This window comes from Patagioenas fasciata, chromosome 20, assembly GCF_037038585.1.
Source record: "Patagioenas fasciata isolate bPatFas1 chromosome 20, bPatFas1.hap1, whole genome shotgun sequence".
Lineage (NCBI taxonomy): Eukaryota > Metazoa > Chordata > Aves > Columbiformes > Columbidae > Patagioenas > Patagioenas fasciata.
In genome coordinates this window covers 6,586,598-6,610,210 of record NC_092539.1, presented here as the reverse complement: position 1 = coordinate 6,610,210, position 23,613 = coordinate 6,586,598, and the positions used below count along the sequence as shown (strand labels likewise).

The 23,613-nt window shown below is 42.6% G+C and overlaps 1 protein-coding gene across 1 annotated transcript; it reads right to left on the bottom strand.

The window, feature by feature from the left end:
- Positions 1-745: 745 nt before the first annotated feature.
- PKN3 (protein kinase N3) lies at positions 746-19,880 on the bottom strand. The gene is made up of 22 exons (XM_065853821.2): positions 19,440-19,880; positions 15,888-16,170; positions 15,189-15,337; positions 13,893-14,022; positions 13,627-13,778; positions 13,045-13,240; positions 12,576-12,767; positions 12,209-12,318; positions 11,584-11,727; positions 10,561-10,636; positions 9,443-9,629; positions 8,395-8,506; positions 7,505-7,578; positions 6,158-6,224; positions 5,496-5,587; positions 4,949-5,125; positions 4,796-4,858; positions 4,168-4,244; positions 3,446-3,588; positions 3,105-3,212; positions 2,469-2,549; positions 746-1,642 (listed from the first exon to the last, which is right to left on the bottom strand). Exons 1-22 carry the CDS (start codon positions 19,458-19,460, stop codon positions 1,430-1,432), a joined length of 2,847 nt encoding a protein of 948 aa, XP_065709893.1. The 5' UTR covers positions 19,461-19,880; the 3' UTR covers positions 746-1,429.
- Positions 19,881-23,613: the final 3,733 nt, after the last annotated feature.

The following is a 23,613-nucleotide window of genomic DNA, read 5'->3' as shown; positions in this document are numbered from 1 at the left end:
CGAGGAAAACGTCTGTCCTGCTTTGAATGGGCTGTTAGGCTGCAAGGCAGAGCACGAGGTTGAAGGGACATTTGCATGCAGGGAGTTTTCAGAAGCAGTTACACTTGGCTCTGAAAATAGGAAATTGAGGTTCGGTGTGAATTACTTGTTTTGCACAAATGTATGTTCTTACCTCTGAATTCTGAAGCAATTAGACCAGCCTTGATTTAATAATTATGACTCACTAGTGCACCCAAACCTTATCTGCAGATCCAGCACAACTGTGTTACTTCAACTTCTGTCCACCTCTGGTGAAGACAAACTGAAAGATTAATAGCTGTGCATCCTAATTTGTCATCAGTGTGATGCTTCATTTCTAGATACCCTTCCCTTTCTTTTTTGCCCAGCAAGCTAACATTATGAATTTAAGAGAAGAAAATGTATCTTATCAAGTATAATGTGTTACCAGGCAAATGAAATAACTGTTAACTTAACTGATTTTCCACTATTAACACTGTTGTTATCTAGCTATCCCCAAAAACATACAGGATATACACATTGATAAAGTCTATGGAGAAACGACTGCAATCATGTGTACGTAACAGATGATTACACCATGTAGTATGTGCACAGACAAGTGAGGAGGGAGGGAAGGAAATATTACTATTGACATTTACAGAGAAAAAGAAAATCCTGTCTGTTGAGCAAAGTATGAGTAGCCCCGATCTGAAACATTCAGCTAACACAAGGAGATGAAGAGCTGAAATTTCATTATAAGAAAAGGTATCTTTATTTTTAAAAACCAATAGCATGTGCAAAGCTGTGGCTTTTTCATATAACTGAAAACAATAGTTAAGATTTAGCATCCTCCAAGAAGTAGAAAGACACTCCTATTCCTTAAGATACATCACTTGGATCATTATCAAACCCCCAAATCATTATCTTGGTTGTGTTAAAATCCATTCCGTCCCTGGCATACATGATTATGAGTGGGAATGGACATAAAATCATTACAAGGAGGGAATGCTGCATATCTTTTATAGAAAATAGGTAAGAAGTGGCCATTCCCTCTGCTACTCCGCAACTTTAAAAAGCCGTGCTACTTACTCAGGCTATTTGGAAAGAGTAACCTGGGTTGCAGCAATGGTTTGATTTCATTAAGTTAAATCCAGCTTAAATTCCAAATTTCCATCTGTATTCAATGGCAGAAGATACATCCAGTTAAACATTAATTACTCCTTTAAGATAATTGACATCCAGTATCCCTCCAACAAAAGAGGCTGAAAACACCCCCCAGTAGGTTGACTCAGCGTGCAGGGAACTCCCTTCCCGGGGTCATCAGCACCACCAGTTCTACAAATTCTGTTGACTTTTCCATCACCCATGCCAAGTCCTCTCTGCGCTCTCTCAAGGTGGTAACAATTTGTTCACGTTTCTTATAGCACAGGAATCAAACATCTAAAAGGTGTCTGGAGACAAAGTCAAAGTCCTTGAATACAGTCTGCTCCTTACGGGTTAGGAGAGAAGCCTCCTCTGGAGGAGTAAGGATGGGCTTTTGCGATGTAAACTCTTCATCAAAGTTGCTAATGTCGGCGGGATCTCTTAAGGTGGGCACAAAAGGGGGCTTCAGAGCCCTGGCAAACAAGGCATCCCAATTGATTTCCTGGAAGAGAAGGAAGCGAACAGGTCAAATTGACATTCAGATTATTTATGAAATGTTAAAGTAAGAGGGTGGATTGCAGCCTCCCTTCCAGATCAGTTGCAATGTGTCTTATTTCTACAAATTAAAGAAAAATAAAGTAAGAGAGACAATTGAAAAAAGGCCCGAAGTACAGAGATTCCATACGGCCTCAGAACATTCTTGAGAACACCAAGAAACAAAGTTACAGCTCAAACTATAACTAGGAAGGACAAAACCCAAGTGCAGCTGTGGCCAGGTGGATCTGTGAACTCCCCAGCAATTCCTGCTGACATCCAGGTTCTTTTCTTACTCCAGACAGGGGTTATAAGGCAAAGTAGTTCTGGGAGATGGGCAGTGACAAGAAGGGCTGTAACACCTTCGCCTGGAACAGACATTTACCATTCCCCAAAGCAAATGTGTCTTTAACCCCAACTTCTCTTACGATTCATGTGTATCCTGCAAATGCAGGTGCCATCAAATAGACCGACTGGAAATCACTGTCATCACCAGACAGTGTCTTTGACTGCTGCAGTTTGATTTAAAAGGGGTATTTGTTGATGGCTCAAAAGCGAAGTACATTTGTACACAGAAGAATAACAAACCGGCTCTGGAAGCTTATAGATCCCAGAAAACACACCTGGGAGATGTAATTCCAAATGTGAATCAAATCACATATTCCTGAATACAGCAATGAGGTGCAACAGAAGCTACCACTGAGATCTCACTGATAACTAACAGAAATGTGCCTTGATACCAACAGAAAGCAAAAGCACAAGAGATGAGGGGGAGAGACACTGCGAGTTCCTACCTTAAAAAAGGGCTGGATTTTAATCTCCTCTGCATCTTTTTCCCCTGCTCCCAGTCTACGCTCTGGACATTTCCGAAGAAGCTGCAGGAAATACCAGTTCAAAATTTAAAAACAACGGAGCAAGGATGGAGAGAAATCATGTTCCAGAGCAAAAAACAAAAGGAAGGGGATGGACCGACCCATCGGTGTCTTCTCATTCTCACTTTGCAGCAAGTTCATAATCTGCTAGTAATAGCTCAGACCTAGTTCCTTGCAAACAACTTCCCAACACCAGTAAGACACCTGCTATAAACTGCACGAAGAATCTTAATTGCACGACAGTGACTACCAGGTCACATCCAAAAATTGAATCAAGCCACCTCCACTGAATAACTCTGACACTCCTGCCCTCGAATCAACACTCCTCTGTTTCAGACTTAGCAGCAACAGATCTCAGTAAGAAGTGGCTTAGTCATCCTCAGACAGAAGAACAGCATTTATGTAAAGGGATGGAAAGGAAAAAATATGCATAAATTTTAATTGTTTCCTTAATCTGTGTAGGCAGCTCCAGATCCTGTCCCACTAGAGTCCTTCTGGATTCACTTGCACAGCAAAGGGAGATTCCTCAGGCTCCCAGAGACCCATCAAGCCCATTACCTTACGGATTATAGAAAGCGCCTCAGATGAAAGGAATCGTGGATACCGGACTTCATCATTGACAATACTGTCGAAGACTTCTTCCTCGTCATCTCCAGGGAATGGTGACTGCAATTGTGACATTGTATTATTTAATCCACACAGCACCCATTCCTCACTATTATATAGGGATAAGAACAGCAGGGAGTTGCGTGGATTAATTAGCGTTTGGCATGCACTATGAATGAGAAAAATGTAATATAAGTAGTTGGCTACATTCAGCAAAACTTAATCTCAGGTGGTTGGGTACCACTTGCCCCAAAACCGTTCAGCAAGATCCTCTTAGAGAAAGATGGTCTCACCTCACCAACGAGCATCTCATAAATGAGCACACCCAGTCCCCACCAGTCCACTGCCCGCGTGTATGAGATGTCCGTCAGGACTTCTGGAGCCAGAAATTCAGGGGTGCCACAGAAGGTGTTGGTGCGGTCTCCAAAACCTATTCCTGTAGGAAAAGAACACTCTTGTAAAATGCAGCATACGTTAGTGAATGGATCACATGCAGCCTCACCTTCTGAAAGCCGTCGTTTATCGCTTGATAATCTAATGTTGTTCATTGGGCAAGAGTTCTCATCAATGCTTGTAAATGCCAACAAGGAAGTATGAAACCTGAGGCCTTTAACAGCTCCAAATAAGAAACATATAGACAATGCTTAAATAAATAGAAAACCCCAGGAAACCTCCTGTAGCTTCCATTGCTCATTTACTCAAGCACGCATTTTGTGGTGCCCTATATTCTGGCTCCTTTGAACGAACAAGCAGATTGTAATCTGCTTCACATGTTTCCTGAAGATCAAAGGACAAAGTCCTCTTTCCAAGTTCATCACAGCCAGACAGGTGAGTTTTTTTGTTGTTTGTTTGTTAGGTTTTGGGTTGTTTTGGTGGGTTTCGCTTTATTTCTAAGCTGGGGATGAATACAAGTTACACACAACCACCTCAGTAGCTGTTTTGTGAACACATTACTAAAGCCCAGATCCTAAACCGGTTCTGGTGGTTCAATTTCAGCTTCAACAACGTCACTCACCTTCCTTACACAACCCAAAATCTGCGATCTTCACAAATCCTTCAGCGTCTAAAAGGAGATTATCCAATTTCAGGTCCCTGTGGGCAAAGGAGAGGAAAGAAAATGGTTGAGGAAGTCTGTGGATTGCCATCCAACATCTTTCTTTTTTCTGCAAGAGGCAGAAGCCAGATGTTAATAAAGAGAATAAAAATCTAAATTCAGTAAAGTCTACATTTGGTTTAAATAAGGTATTAGTTGGAAGACTCCCCTTAATTTATTGATATTTTCCCCTTAATGAAAAGCTCACAGAGCAACTTGGAGCTGGGTGGGGCTTATTCATCTGGAAAAGAGCATCCCACAACAGCACGACAAATTACTTGACTATCCCAGTACAAAAGAAAGCAGTGACTTACAGGTGCCCCCCAGAATGTATTGACATGTCACAGAGGATGAATCACCTGCAACATGTCAGATGAAAAGCTTCTAGATGACTTTCTTTACTGTAAGCACGGTGAACATGCTGATAGCAAGAGGCAACGTGGGAAAATAAAGACAGAAAGAAAGATTAGAAACCCCAGCAAGATAGCGAGCTCCAGACATACAGCTACAGTTGCTGAACTGTCTTGTGCTTGATTCTTTGCTGCATTACCTATAAACAATTTTCTTCTCATGCAAGAACTGGAGCCCCAAGACTACGCAGGCTGCATAAAACCTAAAAGGAACAAACAGTTATCAGGAAATACATATGAGAATCAAATCTAAAAAATTATAGTGCCTGGAAACTAGACTAACTCTAACTCACCGTGCCACATGCTCCGGAAAGACATCTTCATGGATGCGCATCATCAGATCACCACCTGGAGTGTATTCCATCACAAAACAAGCGTGATGAGGTGTCTGGAAACACGCAAACATGTTCACAAGGAATGGGTGATCAGAAGAATTGACCACTTCAAAGATTCGCTTCTCACAGTTCAAGCTGCCAGGATTCAAAGAATGAAAACATCAATGTTAAAGCTTGGCAGAAAAACCTATTTTGAGAAAGACAGAATGAAGAAAGCAATCTTTACATCTTAAGCTAGAGAAATAAAAAGTGTGGGCTAATACAATATTTAACATTTGGAAGTATGTGAGATAAGTTTTAGCGTGTTCTTCAGGTGTTATTCCAGCAGAAGTTAGAAAGCAGCGCTGTTATAAGTTTACTCCTCCCTGGTTTTAGCTACCTGAGCCTTAAGGTCACATTTAACCTTAATAGTACCATGACTAGTACACACCATACCTGCTAATGTTTGATTACAGGTGTGTTAATGTAGCCTCTGGCAACAGCACCATCTCTAAACAAATCTCACCTATCAAGTTCATCTCTACTAATAATATCTTTTTTCTTCAAGGCTTTGATAGCATACAGCTTCCCCGTTGGCTTGTATTGGGCCAGCAGCACCTGAAAGAAAACAGAGAAGCCGTACTTCCAAGAAATCTGTTATTTCCTTATTGGATTGACTCCCATGGACACACATTATTTCCATCCACTCCAGACAGCCATTCTCAAAACCAAGCTCAAGTAACTCTAGAAATGGAGCACTTTTTTCTGCTCCTTGTGCTGCAGCAGTGCAGAAGGTTGTCAGTGGAAGTTATATTTTCACAAACAGCAGTATCACAGCTTTATGAGCACGTCAGAGCTCTCACAGCAAGAAACCACACACACAGTTTTTGGGAATGGAGCTATTCCACTAGTGCTCACAATCACACAGGAATGGCAATGGTGTGCTTTATGAAATAACTTAGCACTCCCTGGACAGTTTTCTCCAGGCTTCGAAGCCACAAATCTTCAGGAGTTTTGACTGTTAACAGCAGTTACCACCTGCTTGTGTGGTTGGGCTGGGTTTGTTTTGTATATCTGCATTGCAACACATCTTTTCTGTACTGCAATGTTTCTATTCGGACTCTGAGGCCCATCTTCTCAACCACAGTCCCATCACCCTCCTTCACAAAGTGCACACTTCCACACTACCTTCCCAAAGTGGCCACGTCCCAACATAGCGATGCAGTGAAAATCCCCAAGCTGAACTGTCCTTTTCCTGCAGACAAAAAAAGAATTGTTGAGATAATACCCCAAAGATGCATGAATAGATAACAAAGGAGTGTGTCTTTGTGTTAGGGGAAGAAGCTCTGTGAAGCGAAAAGAAAACCAATCAGCTGTGTCAACTGCTCCTCGCCTAAGATGAAATCTCGAAAACTTGGGCTTGCTGCTGCTGTTCTGTCACCAAAGGAACAGGTAAGCACAAGGTAAGGAAACTGGTCCCAGTGGCAGCACTCTGACTGCCGTCTGTACTGGCAACAGGAGCAACAATTCTGACTCTCCAAGGCTTGCTTTCTCTGTTACCATAACAGGATTAGTTTCCCCTCCATCCCAATCCTTAGGGTAGTAAGATTCAATTTTGTCTACACTCCTTTTAGCAAGCTCAGCAGCCATTGTGTTAATCAGACATGAACATGTAACATCAAGTGCTAGTAGGACAAGGGCATAAGCAGAAGTTCTCAAATGTGAGTTGGAAATGAACACGGTGAGATAACAGATGTAAGATGTTGGTGAAAAAAAGTAGCTGAATGAAGAGATGCTATAAAATGTTATGGCAGCCACAAGGTGTTACCAAGGAAACTCAGGCTCCAGAATTGCTTGGAAAGAATAAAAAAGCCCCCCAAAAAAACCCAAAAAACAAACCAACAGCCTGAACACTTGAGTCCAGGATCATCGTTAAAAAGTAGTAGACACTCCATACTCCACCAGTAAGTGAAATGAAGGGCTATCTACTTGTGAAGGACTCAACTCCTTCCTCAGCCTTCTCAGAGAGAAGGGAGGTGGGTGCCAGACTGTATCCTGGCTACATTGTTTTGACAATGGGACCCCTCAAAAATGAAGATGAAATTATGAACATAATTCTGTGATCTGAACTGCAAGATCAGCTTAGAAAGATTTTGCTGTTTGTGCTTTTTCAGTCAGTATTTGTTCAACAACAGTAATTTTTTTTTTTACTTGCCCTTTTTTGGTATATTTACTGCTGTGCATTCTTGTTACATACAAATTGTGACTTTACCTTCTACTAAAGTAACCTATTATGTTGTAGTGTACAATCTATCACTACACCAAGTATTGGGATTAATAAACAGATCATGCACAGCAGACATTTGGACAAGTAAAGTTCAGAGCAGACGTCTCACCTGCACTCAGCACTAAGACGCTGCTGCTGAGAAATCAAAGCAGACCTCGAGCAGAATTTTAGACTGTGTGTGCTCCAAAATTTCAGCCCAGTGCTTCTTTAATCTGTGACCCAACACAGCCCATGCTGCCCACAGTTACCTTGGAGATGCCGGGACTGGAAATTCTGTTAGAGCAGAGCTGCAAGACTTCTCAACGTGCAGCCTCTTCAGACACTATGAACAGAAAGAAAATTACAGTGTGTCAGCCTCTGGATCACCAAGTCAGACCTGAACACCCACATCCAAATTTTCTCCTCTGTCATGATCCAGCATAACCGCAGACAAGTTCTTGCAGCTGCTCATTGCCTCTGCTTGGAGGGAAGTAGCATAAAAACCGATTGTCCTTGGTCACGCAAAACTATTCCCATGTATAATATTTTTTGGTATGGTCAATCCCTTTGAAACAAATGCTTTTAGAAGTCTAGGATAAAACATTTCCTTTTAATAAAAAGGCACCTCATGTCCCAAAAAGAGTCACAATTATCAGAGAATGCAGTTTCCTCTGTCACCAAAGCCAAATGAAAAAGGGTAAGATGTGGCAGAACACGGGTCATTAACTATTATGCTACTCAAGACAATTTTCCTGCTTGCTCCTGTCAAAAGTGTAGAGTTCTTCTTGGTTTTGCCCAGTTTATTTAGTGACACAGAACTTCACTTGCTCCTAAAAGCCTGCTGACCCTCCTTCTCTGCTTTGTCTGTGCAATCATCTGCTCTGTACTCTCGCTCTGAACTCCCAATGTTGACCTACCTCACATTTTGCTTCTCCAAGAAAAGCAACTTATAATTAAAAAAAGAGGTGCAACACTTTTGTGAAGACTCCATGTCAAAACAGCTCACTGGATTCTGAATCCCTGGAGATGAGCCAGCTAATGAGTTGCTGCCTGCCGAAAGTACAGTGAATTCCTTCAGTAATAAACAATTAAGAAGAACCGGGCCCTGAAAGAACACCAACCACCAAAGAAAAGTCTCCCTATTAGCCCAAATGATTACCGGAGAATCTGCTGGAGATGGTGTTGATTCTTTGGAGTTGGCCATCAGGAAAAGACGTGGAGGCTTGGGTGGTGCTTCGTCAGCAGACGTAACCTTAGCCCCAGGAAAGCCACTGCATTTGTAAGACACATGGAAGGAGATCACCTTAGGGCAGAACACCATACACAGACACCTCTGCAGTGGCTTTGCTCTATGAGCAAAGTTTAGGTCAGTCCAATACACTGGACAACAGGACTCCCTGATACACACAAGTCAGTGAAGTATCATCAAGATGCGCTTTTCTAAATGAATGAAAAGAAAATGAGCTATGATGTTGGTGATGGACTCACATTCCAACACGAGCTCTCTGATACTATAAGATTCATAAAACATAGGTGTGTAGAAATAAGCCACAATGATCAAGAACTTTAAGGAAGTTTTAATAGCAACACAGAAGTTGACTCAATTTATTTTTCTTTCTTTCGGTCTTGAGAATCGGTGTGAATAGTCTCTTTTAGAAAATTACTACACGAAAGAAGAGTGTACTCTGACCACAACCATCACATTGTGACCTTGCATAGAGTTCAGTTACTGTACTGGTGAAGACATTTAATGAGTGGAATTTTCTTTCCTTTACAGCACAGAAACAGTACATCTTTTTGTCTGTATAAAACAACTTTTCAAAATCTGCTTTTGTATTCTGGTTTGGGTATTTTTTGTATCACGGTGTTTACTTATCACCACTTTTGTGCCCACAGATCTCACCACAGAGGAGAAGAAAGCTGCTGAAGTTCCCCTGGCTCTGGAACACACCGCTTGTTAGAAAAGCAATTCTGGAAATGGTCTAACTGCTAATGATAAATCAGAGCTGGCCACAGCGTATTGAACAACCCACTAAAAACACATCATTTCAGGCAGCATTGGCTTTTCTTAAAATCCTGTATTAAGTTCCACGGATACATTTTTCTCATCAGTATCTTCCTCTGTCTTAATAGGTGCAAGAGAGCTTTAAGATCTACCCTACACCCCCTCCAGAGTGCCCCCCAGCAATAACCAGAACACAACCTACCTGCTCAGTTTGGACACTGAATCAACACGACTTTGTGGAGAGTCTGGAGAAAAGTCTGTGTGAATGGGATCGTGGAGCGGGGGACTCAGAGGGTTCATGGAGCTACACGGAGGGAGGAAACTCATCATCAGGCGACCCCAGGCAGCAACGTTTATGTTCATTTGAGGAGCTCGGAGAAATTCCTTCCCTGGAGGAGCCAGAGTCAGAACACCAGTGAGATTACGAGGCACAAATTACAATCTCACATACTGTTACTGTCACGTATTGCTTTCACGTAAACACGCGTGGGTTACTGAAAAAGGCGGCTCACCCTAGGGAGAATGGGCTTTTTTTTTCAGGGAAGAAAGTTTAATAATGATGATGAAACAGATCTATTATTTCACCTAAGTTCAGCTCTATATAATATTATAACAATCCTCAAGTAGAAATTGCACCAAACATTAAAAATTGATTTTAAGTCAGGTTTTCTCCTATTTCAACACTGCATTTTAATCATGCAGCCTGTTAACAGAAAGTTTCTGAAAATGTCTTAAAAAGAGTAAAACATTTTAATAATTTTTACTGCTTCCTAAAGAATAGAAAATCTCATTTATCCCCACTGCCAGGAGTTCTCAGTATGTAAAGTCTTACCTTATTCAGCTTCGCAAGAAAGAATTTGCAGACAAAAATGAGAGTATGCAAGTTATTCCAGTCCCTAATCTATTAATCTGAGATGCCAGCTCTGAAGACTTGACAGACAATCACAAGCCTGTTCATACCACAGTCTTCTATAACGAGTTTTCCAGAAAACCTTTCAATATCTGTTCAGCAGTAACAGCATTGCTGGTGAAATTCACATAGCTCGCGTCCTGGATCTTGCTAAGAAATGTGTTAAATAACTAGTAATTACATCCTCCTAACAATGTTAATTGTGATATTGTTGCGGTGTTTCTATTCACATTACACACCACGCTGTCTGCTCTTTCTGTGACTGGAGAAACTTGCACATTCTAATAAAGCCCACTTACTTACACACAGTAATTAGCAAGCATTTTAATGTCTCACCAATTTAAAGGGATTGTGCAAAGCCCTGCCCTCCACACCCTGGACAGTAAGCAGCCAGCTCTCTAGCAGCTTACCTTTCTGTTTGGGGAAAATGCGTTTCTGTCGCTGCAGTTTTGGCTTTCTCTCAATGACAGGATTACAGAACATCACCTGTCAGAGAAGCAAAGGGGTTTTGTCAGGATTTTTCATTTACACTGTGAACACAAATGTTCACACATGCCCGCCCTCTCATCAAATTCTCCACTCGTATCTGTTTGGTAAATTAGGAGTCACCTCCATAGACTTCAGACTGCATCATTCTGGCTTTACCCTCTAAACATCTGTTACTTCAACTGTGGTTTTAGATACTTTCCGCTACCTGAAATGCGGAAAATCCCCAGAATTAAGACCAATTCATATCCCCAAATAAATTAATCTAATTTGTAAAGCCATGCACAAAGAACACAGCCACGTGTAGGGTAAAAAAACCTAGTAGTCTATGGCACTGAAGTAAAAACAAAAAACCAAAACCAATCCCCACAAAACAAAACCAGAAAAACCAAGAAGGCAGGGAGAGAAGGCAAATTTTGGTACATGAGGTCAAATCCCACTTTTGGAAGGACAACCACAGGAATTTTCATCACAACACAAAGCAGAAAGTACTTTGGCTTGTAAGGGATTATCTGGACGATCTCTTCATTGATGGCACTTCAAATTATTATTAGCCTCAGAAAGATGATAAAATAAGCATGCCCAGAAGGAATTTGCGTCTCTGATTCTACATCTCTGTGACTCAATTCTGACCATTAAGCCATATGTTTAATTAAAGAGTCAATGACTCATAATGAAAGCAAATAAAAACCAATGGATTTCAAAGTACACACACATATAATTACAGTGGAACAGCTAAAGAGTCACTCCGGGCTATGGCACATCTGTTACATCATGTTCCTTATTCTTATATATGATATTGATGCAAAAGGGTTACAGGTGTCATTCTACCCTTCTAGATTATTGCTCCTTCCACTCCTTGTATCCTGGGTGCAATAGCTGCTTTCAGGGCAGGCATCCTAAACAGAGAGAGTTCTCTGAAAAATAAGCAAAGCTGACATGTGTACCTCTGCAAAAAGCAGTCCTTGGGGTTCAAGGGAGAGGCACATCCCGTGACGTTCGTTATCGAGGAAATCATCCAAACGTAAAAACTTCACTGCACACAGTTCTCTCCAGTCCCTCCAATAAATTGCAATTTCCAGCTCGCGAGACTGGTGGGATTGGGGAGCAGTGAGGGAGGAAAAAAAGATAGCAGAAGAGTTACATAGTATTCCGTGCTCTGGAAATGGCACATGCACACATACACGCTGTTGTAAAAACAAACAAACAAACAGTATGCATAAGAAACTTCTTTAATTCTTCTGTTCCCTGCTTTCTCTGATTTTTCAGATTCTCTTAGCTACAGACCCTCTTGGAGATGGCTGCCTTGGCTCCCCATTTCACTAATCCCTGTGAGAGCCACTTCGCTGGTAAAATGAAATAAAACTGCTCAGATAAGGAAAGGACAACAGATGCTGTTCAGGATGAACCTCTGCCAGAGATACGTTGCCTTCAGGAGAAGACTAAGATAAGTGGTACATGGGGACAGCAGCAATAGAGAGTTGAATGAAGCGGAATGGCAGCTAAACAAACAAATCGGGTAAGGTGAAATGGAAAAACAAACACAACACAGGGAACCTGGTGCAGACTTACCCGATCCAGCTCAATGACAAAGCTCTGGTCCCATGCCTGGTTATTAACTGGTCCCCAGTTTGTTTGGCCAACCACTTTATTGTCCACTTTGAGCACAGCAAGGACCTCATCTGGACAAAGGAGAAAACACGGATTATAATCTTCTGCCAAAGAAAATCTCCCACACTGAAGGTGAATATCCCAATCAAATGTATTTTCCAGGGGACTAATAGGAGGACCAGATATAATGCAACTCGTTCTCTCTCTTAGTTTTGCAGAAACCAGGTTTCTTATCATTACACTCATACCAGGTTAATGAAGTACTTGGATGAGAAGCCCTCGTGCTCCTGTATGACACTCGCAACACAACAGGGAACCCCATACTCACTACATGGCTCTTCATTCCGCAGGTACTTTCCTGCAACACCACGGCCATGGATACCCAGGCCAACTCGCGTTCGGGAGAGAGACCTCAAATCGCTTGGGCTGCCGACAATGGGAGAAGAACTAGTCATTCGGGAACGGCCTGGAACGTTTTCCAATAGATCCTGACACCCCATCAGTCTCACTTCCAGTGTTCCTGAGGAGAGGAAAGAATATTATTTTGTAAAAGATGAAGTGATTCCAGTCAGCCTGTCCTCACTGGGGTCCAAGAATTTCTCAGATTCATTATTTCTTGGTTAACAGCTCAAAACTACCCCAGATTAATAGACTGCAAATCCATATGATCAGAAAGTCCTGTTCCTAGAAAAATCAAACATCCATAAAACAAGAGGCATTACAACAATGAGAAGAAATGGAACTGATTTTTCCCCTCTGTCCTTCTCACAACAACATGCCACGCAGCATTTATGTACCTGTGAGGGCTGTGGGTTTAACGACTGAAGTGGGTTGGACGTTGCCATGCTGAGCTCCCAGGGAGGAGGTATTTACTAGTTCCTGCTTGATGAGTGATCTTTTTGGGTGATCAGGAGAAAGCTCACTAAGCTGATGTTCCAAGGACAAGCGCAACAGGTCAATCTTCTGAGATGACTCTTGCAAACGACCCTGAGCCTAGCAATACAGAGTAGAACAGAAAATAGGAAGAAATCTTCTATGTACAGCCCCAGCCCAGGTCCTATTAATCCTTTATGAACTAGTAGAGTAAGCTCCAAAAAAGAAAAAGACTGGATAACATCTTTCTTAGAAAGGAACAAAGTGAAATATTTTCCCATAGATCCTGACCAACCCATCAGTGTCATTTCTGATGTTACTGAGAAGTTTCCCCAAAGCAAGGAATGTTATGCCTAGAAGGGAAAGGGATCCCAATCAGTGTGTCCTCACAGAGAGACAGGAACTTCCAAAATTCATAACTCTTGGTTAACTCAACTTATTAATGTTAAATCACTAATGCTGAGGCATGAAACGACCCTCTCAAGAAGGCCTGAATAAGCACTTACCTCAGCCAAAAACTTGCGATCCTGTACCCGACTCCCCCCTAGGATCTTCAGCACATTTTTTGCCCCCTCAGCTACAGCAGCTTCGATGCGCAGGTGATGTCTCAGCTCCTCGATACGCAGCTCCAAAGCACTGATGGTGCTCCCCATCCTCACTAGCCATTTTGATGATAAAAATATGATGAGGATGAAAACTGACTGAAAGCTCTGGATCTTGTGGTTTTGGACACATCTGTTCTAAGCCATATCAGTTAACTAAACCACCTTACCTGCTGGATCCACTGTATCTTCAATCCCTCCTGATGACTGCGATACTTTCACAATGTGCATGCGGATTATTTCAATCTTTGTCTTGCTGTCCTGAAGCATCTGCTGAGCTGTAGCCAGCAGCTTCCGCTCCTGCCAAAAAGAAAGCACATGGGAAAGAGAACCATGCTTATTAAAAATGTATTATGATGATGTGTTCACATAAAAGGATGAGGTGGTACCTAAAAGAAGGGTCATAAATGATCCTGAAATGGCATAAATAAGCAGTTATGTAAAGGAGACACCACTGAGGTTCAAGAACTTTGAGATCACTACCTCCATTTGTAGAGTGAAAGGACAGGTCAAGGACATGCCCAGTTAATACCAACCATTTTGGTCACTGGGACTTGTGGTTCACTGGTTAACTGTGCTCAACAGTTTTTTGTGCAAATCAAAATATCACGACCCTCCAGACTGCTGATCTGACTGAATTAAGCTTCATAATAAGCTTGGACATTTTTAAAATCATCCTTTGACTTTTCAACACAATTGTGCCAAACTCAAAAAGTGGGATGAACATGAAACCAGTTCACCTTTGAAAATTCCTCTCACATAGACATACCAAATGTTGTAATGTAGAGTTCGTAGCTGGAAGGGAGAGGTAGGTCTCTCCAAAGGGCCATTCATCTGCTTGAGAATAACACAAGCTACTCTATAGGAACCTACCTCTTTCCACTGGGACTACAGAAGGATTTACATGGTTAAAATAAAACAACATGATTCCCAACTCTGTCATTAATACCACCAAGCAACATTCAAGAGCACTATCAGCATCTGCCATTTAATAGCTACTAAAAGGATCAAAACAGTCAGACTATGCCTGTCTGTCCGGTCTAATAACACCCCTCCAACAGCGATCACCACCAGATGCTTCAGAAAAAGGCACAGGCAACCAAATAATGGGCCAAAGTGGAATAAACTACACTTTCAGAAAAGCCTTTTCCTAACATCCAGTAATTACAGATTGGCTTCAGTTCTTGACAAATGAAAAGTGCACCATCCAGTTCCTTGTTGATTCCTGCTAAACTCCTGAACTCTGCAACATGCAAGTCTAATGCATAACTGGAGTACTGGTTGTCCTGTGCAGTTACGTGACATGTTGTCACCAAAATGAATGCAGAGCTAGGATTCAGTCAAGCCAGCTTCACGAATTAATTTCTTTCGCACACCAGTTACCAGAGAGAGTTTGTGTATGGACTTCAAATAGAAATTTTAATCCGGAAATTCACATTCCCAAATGGTTGTTTATTCCTGCTTACCTTGGATGTTGAATACATTTGGATCATGTTCTCAGCTCCTTGTTTCACTTTCATTTCAACATGCAGCTGCTTTTTCAGAGCTTCAACCTTCCGTGCCATGGGGTCCGGGTTTCTTTCCCAGAGACAAGGATCTGGAGATACAGATCCATCTGTACAAACAACACAATCGATACCATTAGTCATCTTTTCTTGTGTCATTTCACTGGGTTGTAGATGGGTGACTGTATAAAAGAAGATTAGGCTATAAAATAAAGTATAAAAAGGTCTCATCTACAAAAGTGACTGCAAAACACTGTTTCAAATGAAGCTCAAGCTCATATCTGGAAATATTTCTTGGTTTATCAATGAACCTGTGCTAACAAACCCTCTTCCAATTTTATACTTATTCATCCTATGAGATACTAGGATGTTTGACTGCTCAGAAACTCAATTCGGTGTCTTCAATTCCACCTGCAGCCTGCTCCTGAATACTGTCCAGGCTCAGCAGTCTCTAGCTGGTCTTCTCCCTACACTGAACTCTCATGTTGCCTCCTTTATTGCCCCATTCTCAGGTTTTTACTGCACAGATCATTTCATCAGCTAAATACCAACAGAAGAAACTCCCACTACTTGTGAGCCCTCAAGGGAAAAATATATCAATATCTATAAATATTGAAGCACTATACCAAATTTTCCTGTCGATCATGACCCAAGACCTACCTGTCTTCCTCTCCTCTTTGTCTGTTATTACAATCCTTGCATTAAGCTCCTGAAGTTCCCAATGTAGCTGCTCCAGTTTTCGGTTGGAAGATTTTAGCACATGCTCTATATGGACAAGATTCTTTCTGTCTGTTGTTGCTTTGCGCAGGTTTTCTGCTCCCTCTTTAATCTTCAGTTCTTTCTGTATAGCACGGCGCAGGAGTTCCTTCTCACCCTCCAGTTTTTGCTGGAAGCTTGGATCCATTAAGTTCACTCCATTGCCCAGCCGCAAGAGGCAGCTGCCCTGCAATCGAGCACCATGGGGCAAGAGGATTTCAGACACCACACAGTTCAACCATTTTTACGATATAGCAATAGCCTCATAATACCCCACTCCTTAATTTAATTTAGATGTGTTCGCATACATTCTGAAGCCAACCTTTTCATCAAATTTTCAAGCCCACCAGACCTAGGTGGAAATTGCAGAGAATGGAATACAACTGGATCTTAACATGCCTTAATTTGATTTGAAACCTTAATGGAGAAAAACCTCCATCTTATTTCCTTGTTATTTAATGTCTACACCCATCTTTGTTCTCCAAGTATCAAAGCCCAGACAATATTTGACCCCATTCTGACCAACATTAACTTCTACTAGTATGATATAGTAGATACAGATTTTTACCTGAATATGTCTTGATGCCAACTGTTCAAATATACATCTCAACTAACTTGTTAGGGATTTTTAGCAATATCACGAGCATGCATTAACTCTCAGCTGTTACCCAAGAAGGAGAAAAATGTAAAACCTATGGCTGTTTCTACAAATAATCACGCAAAAAAGTAAGCTTAACTTTCTGCTGTATCTGAAAAGGGAACCAGATTGGTCCCAGTCTGTGTTCTGCTTGTGATTTACAGGCAGTAAGGCAGCTTTAAAACATTGCTTATTTTGAGTTGCATTAGTAGCACTCAAGCTTCTTCTTGGGCTTGTTTTACATCATTTTCAATACTACCTGCTCTAGTGATGCACGTCTCATCAGCAGCTCTGAGCAGAGATGCTGTGCTTACAGACTCAGGACATACACCTGACCAAACAAGGTCTGAACTCAGACAGGAGCTGTGAAACTTCCATCCACGAGGATGTGTTCTAACACCGTATCAAACAGATCCAAGCAAGAAGTCATTGTTTTTCTCTTCAACAGGAGGAGCAGCTTTAAGGCATTCAGAACAATTAATATATTAACAGCCTAACATTAACAACTCACCATACTCCCTGCTTAAATGCAAAAGAAACAGTTGCAGTCAAGCTCCACTACACTGACCTAATGTCACACAGCAGGTCAGTGACTAAAGACAGAACTTGGGAATCCCAGCTTACTTTCATACTCTTTAATTGGTTGACCACATTTCCAACAACAACCCACACTGGCTTTGTGTTACTCATTTACGTTACTGCACTTTAAGAACGTGCTGTGTGTCCAAAACCAATGTCATTCACACAGAAACCATTACTTAATCATATTAGTATATTTTCTTACGCACCTCAAAGACCCAACCAAACATCCTCAATCAGTTTTTGCTACGATTTCAATTTAATAGCAAAATCATTAAAGAAGAAGAAGGAAGGAAAAAAAAATCTGTTTTAAAGCTGGCCTTAAACCAAGTTGGGTCTGCAACAGATACACAATAGCCAAAATAGGAGTTGTTCAGATTGGTAACAAAACAAAAAGGTTCAGATTAACATCCTGATTCCAGGAAGTTCTCGCCCAACTAGTAAAGCCAGGAACTAAGCCAGAGCTTTGAAAAGCATCCAGAGTTTTGTGAGGAAGAACTTGGATCATGGAGTTCCTGAGTCACAGGCAACCTTTACCAGCCGCGAGCTGGAAAATCAGAAAGCTCGCTATCCAGTCTGTAGCAAGTGACTTAAAGGAGTTCGCTGGTTGTAATTCTCATTTAAATAATTAGAAAAAGCATACACATTTATTTTCTATCCAAACTATGCAAATGGGTGTAAGACCCTCTGAATCTGATCAGAGCAATGGAATGAGTAGGGGTGCAAGGGTAATACCGACACAGGGTATGACTGCAGAGAACAGGTACAGTCTGGGCAGCTCTCAGGTCAATTTTTCTCCACATCGCTCTCTGCCAAAAGCTAGTGTGAATACCAGTTAATGCACCATGCTAGTTTCCTAAAACTGTTTAGAATGTAAGCATGGTATGTTTTACTGGATCCCTCTTCCCGTCTGTGGATCAGAGAGTCCCATAGCATTGCCATCGTTTGCACCCAGAAGATAAAATGCCCTAAACTGAGGATGGAAAAGCTGAATTTTGGTTGATCCATTTTGTATTCCAACCCAGGAATTTTGGTGGGGTGTCAGGATACTGCCACAGCCTGTGCTGTAGCTGCTCTTGGTTCCCTGGGAAGGTCAGTCCTTCAGGATGTCTCCAATGCAATCTCAAAACACATTTACATCCTGCAGAGAAATACCCAAACTAGGTTAAATTAGCTTGCTTTTGGTACCTGTAGTGGAGCTGCCAGGACTGACCCAGGGCTTCCGCAAGACTCGGGTCGTACCGAATTGTCTAGACTGCTTCCTAACCAGCAAAAACTCCAGCAGTATCAAAGCTGCACCAAGTCCTATGGGCTGCAGCCCAGGGAGATCTCGCTCCTCCGTTATGCCCAGCCTGGCAACAAGCTTCACCTGCACAAACCCCAGAGCAGACCTGGCCCTCAGAGCTTCACCCCTGACACAGAAATTGATTTACGATCTGATTTAATGAGCCAGTGATGAGGCGGCCATCCCCCCTACAGACCACATGTGTTCACCAGGACATTTTAAATCGCATCTTTCACAGCAACTTGGGGATGAGGCCTGTGTTGGACTGGGTCACACTAGCCATATTCCCTTATTTAAGAGAAAAAAAAAAACACTGCAAGGTTTGGAAAAGGGCAATTGCAGCCCTGCCAGGAGCCGGTCCCCTTTCCAACAAGGGCTGGGAAGGGCGGACACCAGCCAGGAGGCACCGCTGTGGGGAGAGCCCTGAGCTCCTTGTGCCACTCTCTCCATCCCTTCTTGCCCAGATTAGGCTTGAACCGCCTCAAGAGAAGCGGGCAGGACATCCTTCCCCCCCGCTGCGGGGAGTTTATTCCAGAAACGCCTGTTTTCGCCAGCACAGGCTGCCCGCCCGCCCCCGCATCCCGTGTGCCAGCCCCAGCCGCCGCCTGGCCTCCCACACCTCCTCCGCACCCAGAGGGGATTTCCTCAGCGGGCACAAACTTGGCCCGAACCCCATTTCCCTGAAGCGAGGATGGGCCGTTTTTTAGGGGATCCCGCCCGCTTCGCGCAGCCTCTCCCACCCCCCGGGGCGCGGGCACCACGACAGGCGGAGGAGGCAGCGGGAGCCCCGCGCCCCCCACGGCCGCCCCTTCCCCAGCGGCTTCCAGCGGAGCGGGGCTTTCCCGGCGGGAGGATGGCGAGGGTCCCCTCCACCCTCGGGGAGCCCCCTCACCTCAGGCGATGCTCGCCCGGCCCGCCGTGCCGCCGCCCCCCGAGCCCTCAGCGCGGCGCTCACCTGCGGGGTCCCCGCCGCCATTGCTCCGAACGGCACCACCAGCAACCGGCACTTTATTCAAACTTCAGCCTTCCCGGGAAGCTCCGTGACCGCCGCCAGCGCCCTCTCGCGGGGTGCGGGCCCGGGACTGCTGCCCTGGGGGAGCGGGGAGCCGCCCCTTCCCCACACGCCGGCCCTGCCTCCGGGGTGCCCCGCCAGCCGCGGCTCCCGCCCCCGTACGGACGTCGTCCCGCTGCCTTCGCCCGCCCTGAGGGGAAACGCGAACCCGAGGCTCGGCAGGGAGGTCCCGGGATGGCGGCGGGAAGGAGAGAGGCGCGACAGGCCGGACGCTGAGGAGACTGAGGTACCTCCCGCTTCCCAGCGCGGACATCGCCCCGGGCTGCTGGGGAAGGAGAGGCTGGAGGGCGTCAGTGGCCCTGGTGGGCACAAAACTTGTGGGTTCGTGCCAAAGGGACGGTACGGGGACGTAGGCAGTGACAGATCGTAACTGGGGAGCCGCTCGGTTCCTGACACCGCCTCTGGAAACGGGCGCTGTGAGGAAAAATCCCTGCGGCTGGGCCCAGTTTGCTGTGTTGAGTCGATCAGGTGGTTTCCAATTTTAGTTCTCCAGATTGATTTGTAACTGGCATTTAGTTGTAGGGGAACGAGCAAATTGCAGCCCTCCTTTAGATAGGATGCTTGCCTGTCCCCAGTGCTGTTTTTTTACTAACTTTCTCTTTGCAGAACTGCCCCTCTACATATGTGATCTGGGGTTTCAGCTGAATATTTGAGTGAAAAAAATAACCCAAATGCATTGGCAAGGCTGGCAGTAATCCCCCAGTTATTATGAGTGAAAAACCACCATGCTGCTGTTTTGCCATCGTGTCATAGGCCCAGTTTCCAACTGGAAAAGATGCTAATTGCTTTTAGGTGTTAAAGACCCCCAATTGTAAGATCCCTCCTCAGTAGTATTGCATAATATTATTATTGCAATACACAACTTTGAGTCAGAAGGCATCCAGAGGTAAGGGTATTCCCATGTACAAATTTAGAGATACACTAATAAACAGAAATGTTTTCCTTTTATTTAATTAGAACAGTTTTTTCTAGCACAAGCATTTTGTAAATGATCTGCAACTGAATAATTAGTAAAAGGAAATCACCAGAAAATGTAAAACTTAAATCTAGCTTAACTGAGTTGAATTAATAAAGCCTTCAACTTCTATAAAGCTTGGAACACGCTCCTGTTGTTAATAAAGTGCATTATATTAATATAAACCCTTTTGAAACCTGTCGCTATTTGTAGCACAGTCTAGGGGCTGGTTAGTATTTAAGAAATTATTTTAATTGGAGTATTCATTCAGTGGAAATACTGGAAAGGGGAAAGTCAAATTTGGGGGTGTAGATTGAGCTCCAGAGGAGCAGGGACACTGCTGTGCCCTCCGCAAAGCCTGTCCCAGCGCACAGAGACCAGGGCTGGGTTTGGTTTGTATGTTGGAGAGAGGTTTGGTGGGAGCGCAAAGGAGTCAAGGCTACTGAGCAGGCACCCGGAGTTACATCTTGCAGGACTCCCTACTCTCGGAGAAGGTGATGAGTGAGAGAAAAGTCGTAGAAGTTTCTATTTTTAATCCAGGAGAGAGAGAGAGGACAAGAGGTTAAGCATCTTGTTTCAGAGTCAGTTGTGACCTCCTGTCACTCTCATCACCTGATATCCATAAAAGAACCTCACCCATGAAAGACAATGACGGAGTTTAGGACTAAGAACTGGTTCTTTTGAAAAAGACTCTTAGAAATGGTAACATCAAACAACAGTTAAGGGTACTTTAATTCCTTCAAACAGAAGGATATCTTGAGGGTACATCGAGACTGAAATCAATGAAATAATTTCTCAAAAAAAACCCAAAAAAAAACAAAAACCAAAAGACCAGCATGGCTTCAAAATTCAGGAACAGTATCCAATGAACAGTACTATCATTATGCACCTGGTTTAGAGTGTGGTACAAAGAGGCTTACAGATTCAAATGAATGGCATAAATAACTAAGAAATCATTTCAGATAATGCTTGTTTACAGGGACAAAAACTACGTTGACAAGTATGAATAAGCACAAAGATAAGCTGTGTTAAAAAAACCCAATCTTTTTGTTTTTACACACACATGGATGTATCTGCTTTCCTTTGGCACTGGAAGTTACAGACAAAAGATTCCATTTCATAGCAATTAAACTTCAAATAAAAATAATCTTTGAGTCATTTAAGTCGTACAGCCCCGGCACAGTAGCTTCATCTTGGTAATTGGCACCATGTCTATATTTTAACCGTGGTGGAAATTCAGGCCCCAAAGCCTGAATTCAGCTTTCACCTGTGATAAATTCCACTTGGCAGGATTAACTGGAGGTAAGGAGCTCAAGCAGCCATGAGGAATTAATGAGAGATACAGACATGTTTAATAAGAATCTCCCATTCTTATCCAAGGTGGATGTGTACCTTTAAATGTTTTTTATATGCATATACAAATTAAGTAAAAATGGACACGCATTACATATACTCAGCCAAACCAGACATTAAGCAAACAGTGAGAGCACATGATTGCCATCTGTAGTATTTCGTCATTGTTGCAGAGAGATGTGTTAATCCCTACTCATTTCCATTACTAGAATAAATAAGATTACATTTAACAAATATGGTTTGTTCTTTTAGCACAGTAGTTCACTCTTTAGCCATTGCCAGGAGCAAACCCTTCAGTTTCACAAGAAATTCAGTATTATCAGTACAGTAGCAAGTGTGTTTTGACACCCTATAAAATTCTAAAGAATGTGCAAGAAAAAAAATCTCAGAAGTAGCATTATCCAAATTCTCATTTCTTGTTCATGGTATTTGACTTTACAGAACCTGAAGCTTTGATTACTTTCAAAAGTTTTTATAGGTTTTCTGCCAGTAACCAACAGGGGTGTAACAACCATCGCACAATATTGTTCCTGAAGCATGAAAGACTAGGATTCTTTTCTTTGAAGAACTACAATCAATTAGGACTACATAAAAATTAAATAACAAGGCATCAGGGCAAGTAATAGCACATCAACCCTCTACCACAACAGGAAGCGGTTTTCCATCTTGCAACAAAGGAATCAAATGGAAAAGAACCTAAAATTTATAGACTTCATAGGTTTTGTTCCTTCTCTCTCTAGATGGTAAGAAGCCAATTAACATTTTACTTTGCTCTGCAAGCAGGATCAGGGCAGATGGTTTTGCCGAGATGGAATGAAGTAAATGGTTGTCTCATTTTTGCATTGATCCCCTGCAGACTGGACGTTGTATTGTCTCTGATAACTGGATTGAATCCAAGCTGGATCGGACACTTACAAAATGTTTCCCCTCCACACACATTATTTGGGCATGTCTCAAACAGAGATTAATCTTGTTCTGCTAAGCGTATTCTTAAGCATAATAGAAAAAAAGACAAATTTGACCACAGCAAATTTTGTGATGAAAAGGAATCACAGTATATAACAGCAAGTCTTCCCAGAAGACAGTCTTTTCTACACATCCAAAAAGAACTAGCTGTTTGAATTTTAGATTAGGTGATACAACATTTTAAAAAATATTTCAAAAGCACAGCATGTTAAAACAACTTCCATTACACTTTGTGGAATACCAGTACCAACAACCTCTATGTGAAATTGTTACAAGCTACTCAAATGCAGTCGCTCAAAATGAAAAAAAGTACAGTATATCTAAAGCATATATACATGCTGCTACCAAGGAAAGAAAGCAGTGAAGTAGCAACTTTTTATACACACGCTTCGCTGAGAATCTTCCTCTTTAAAGCAGCGCAAAAATTAACTTGCACTTAAGATTTATTTTCAAGTGAAAAGACTTACAAAAACACCCATATCTTATTATAAGACCTCTTGGTCTTTTTATTCTGAGCTTGCATATTTTCATGCAAACTGATTTCCTGGAGATACAGTACTGCAAGTTACTACTTAAGAGTGATTTTTCTTTTTGCAAAACATGACTATAAACCTCTGTCTTCACACAAGGCATATGCACCTACAGCCCTGGCTTACAGAGTTATGTAATTATGTGTGCAGTAAGAACCACCAAATGAAACATCTTACAAGTACTGAAATAGAGGAAACAAAATGAAATTATTATCAGTCCACACAACCACAAGGTTGCATTGTACTACATACT

Excerpts from the sequence above, each read along its gene's own strand:
- PKN3 (XM_065853821.2), bottom strand. The coding sequence starts at position 19,460 with ATGGCGGCGGGGACCCCGCAG. Across the intron at positions 7,579-8,394 it reads CATCTCCAGCAGATTCTCCG|TGTCTGAAGAGGCTGCACGT; the intron begins GTAATCATTTGG and ends TTCTGTTCATAG. Across the intron at positions 6,225-7,504 it reads CCAGTCCCGGCATCTCCAAG|GAAAAGGACAGTTCAGCTTG; the intron begins GTAACTGTGGGC and ends TTTTGTCTGCAG.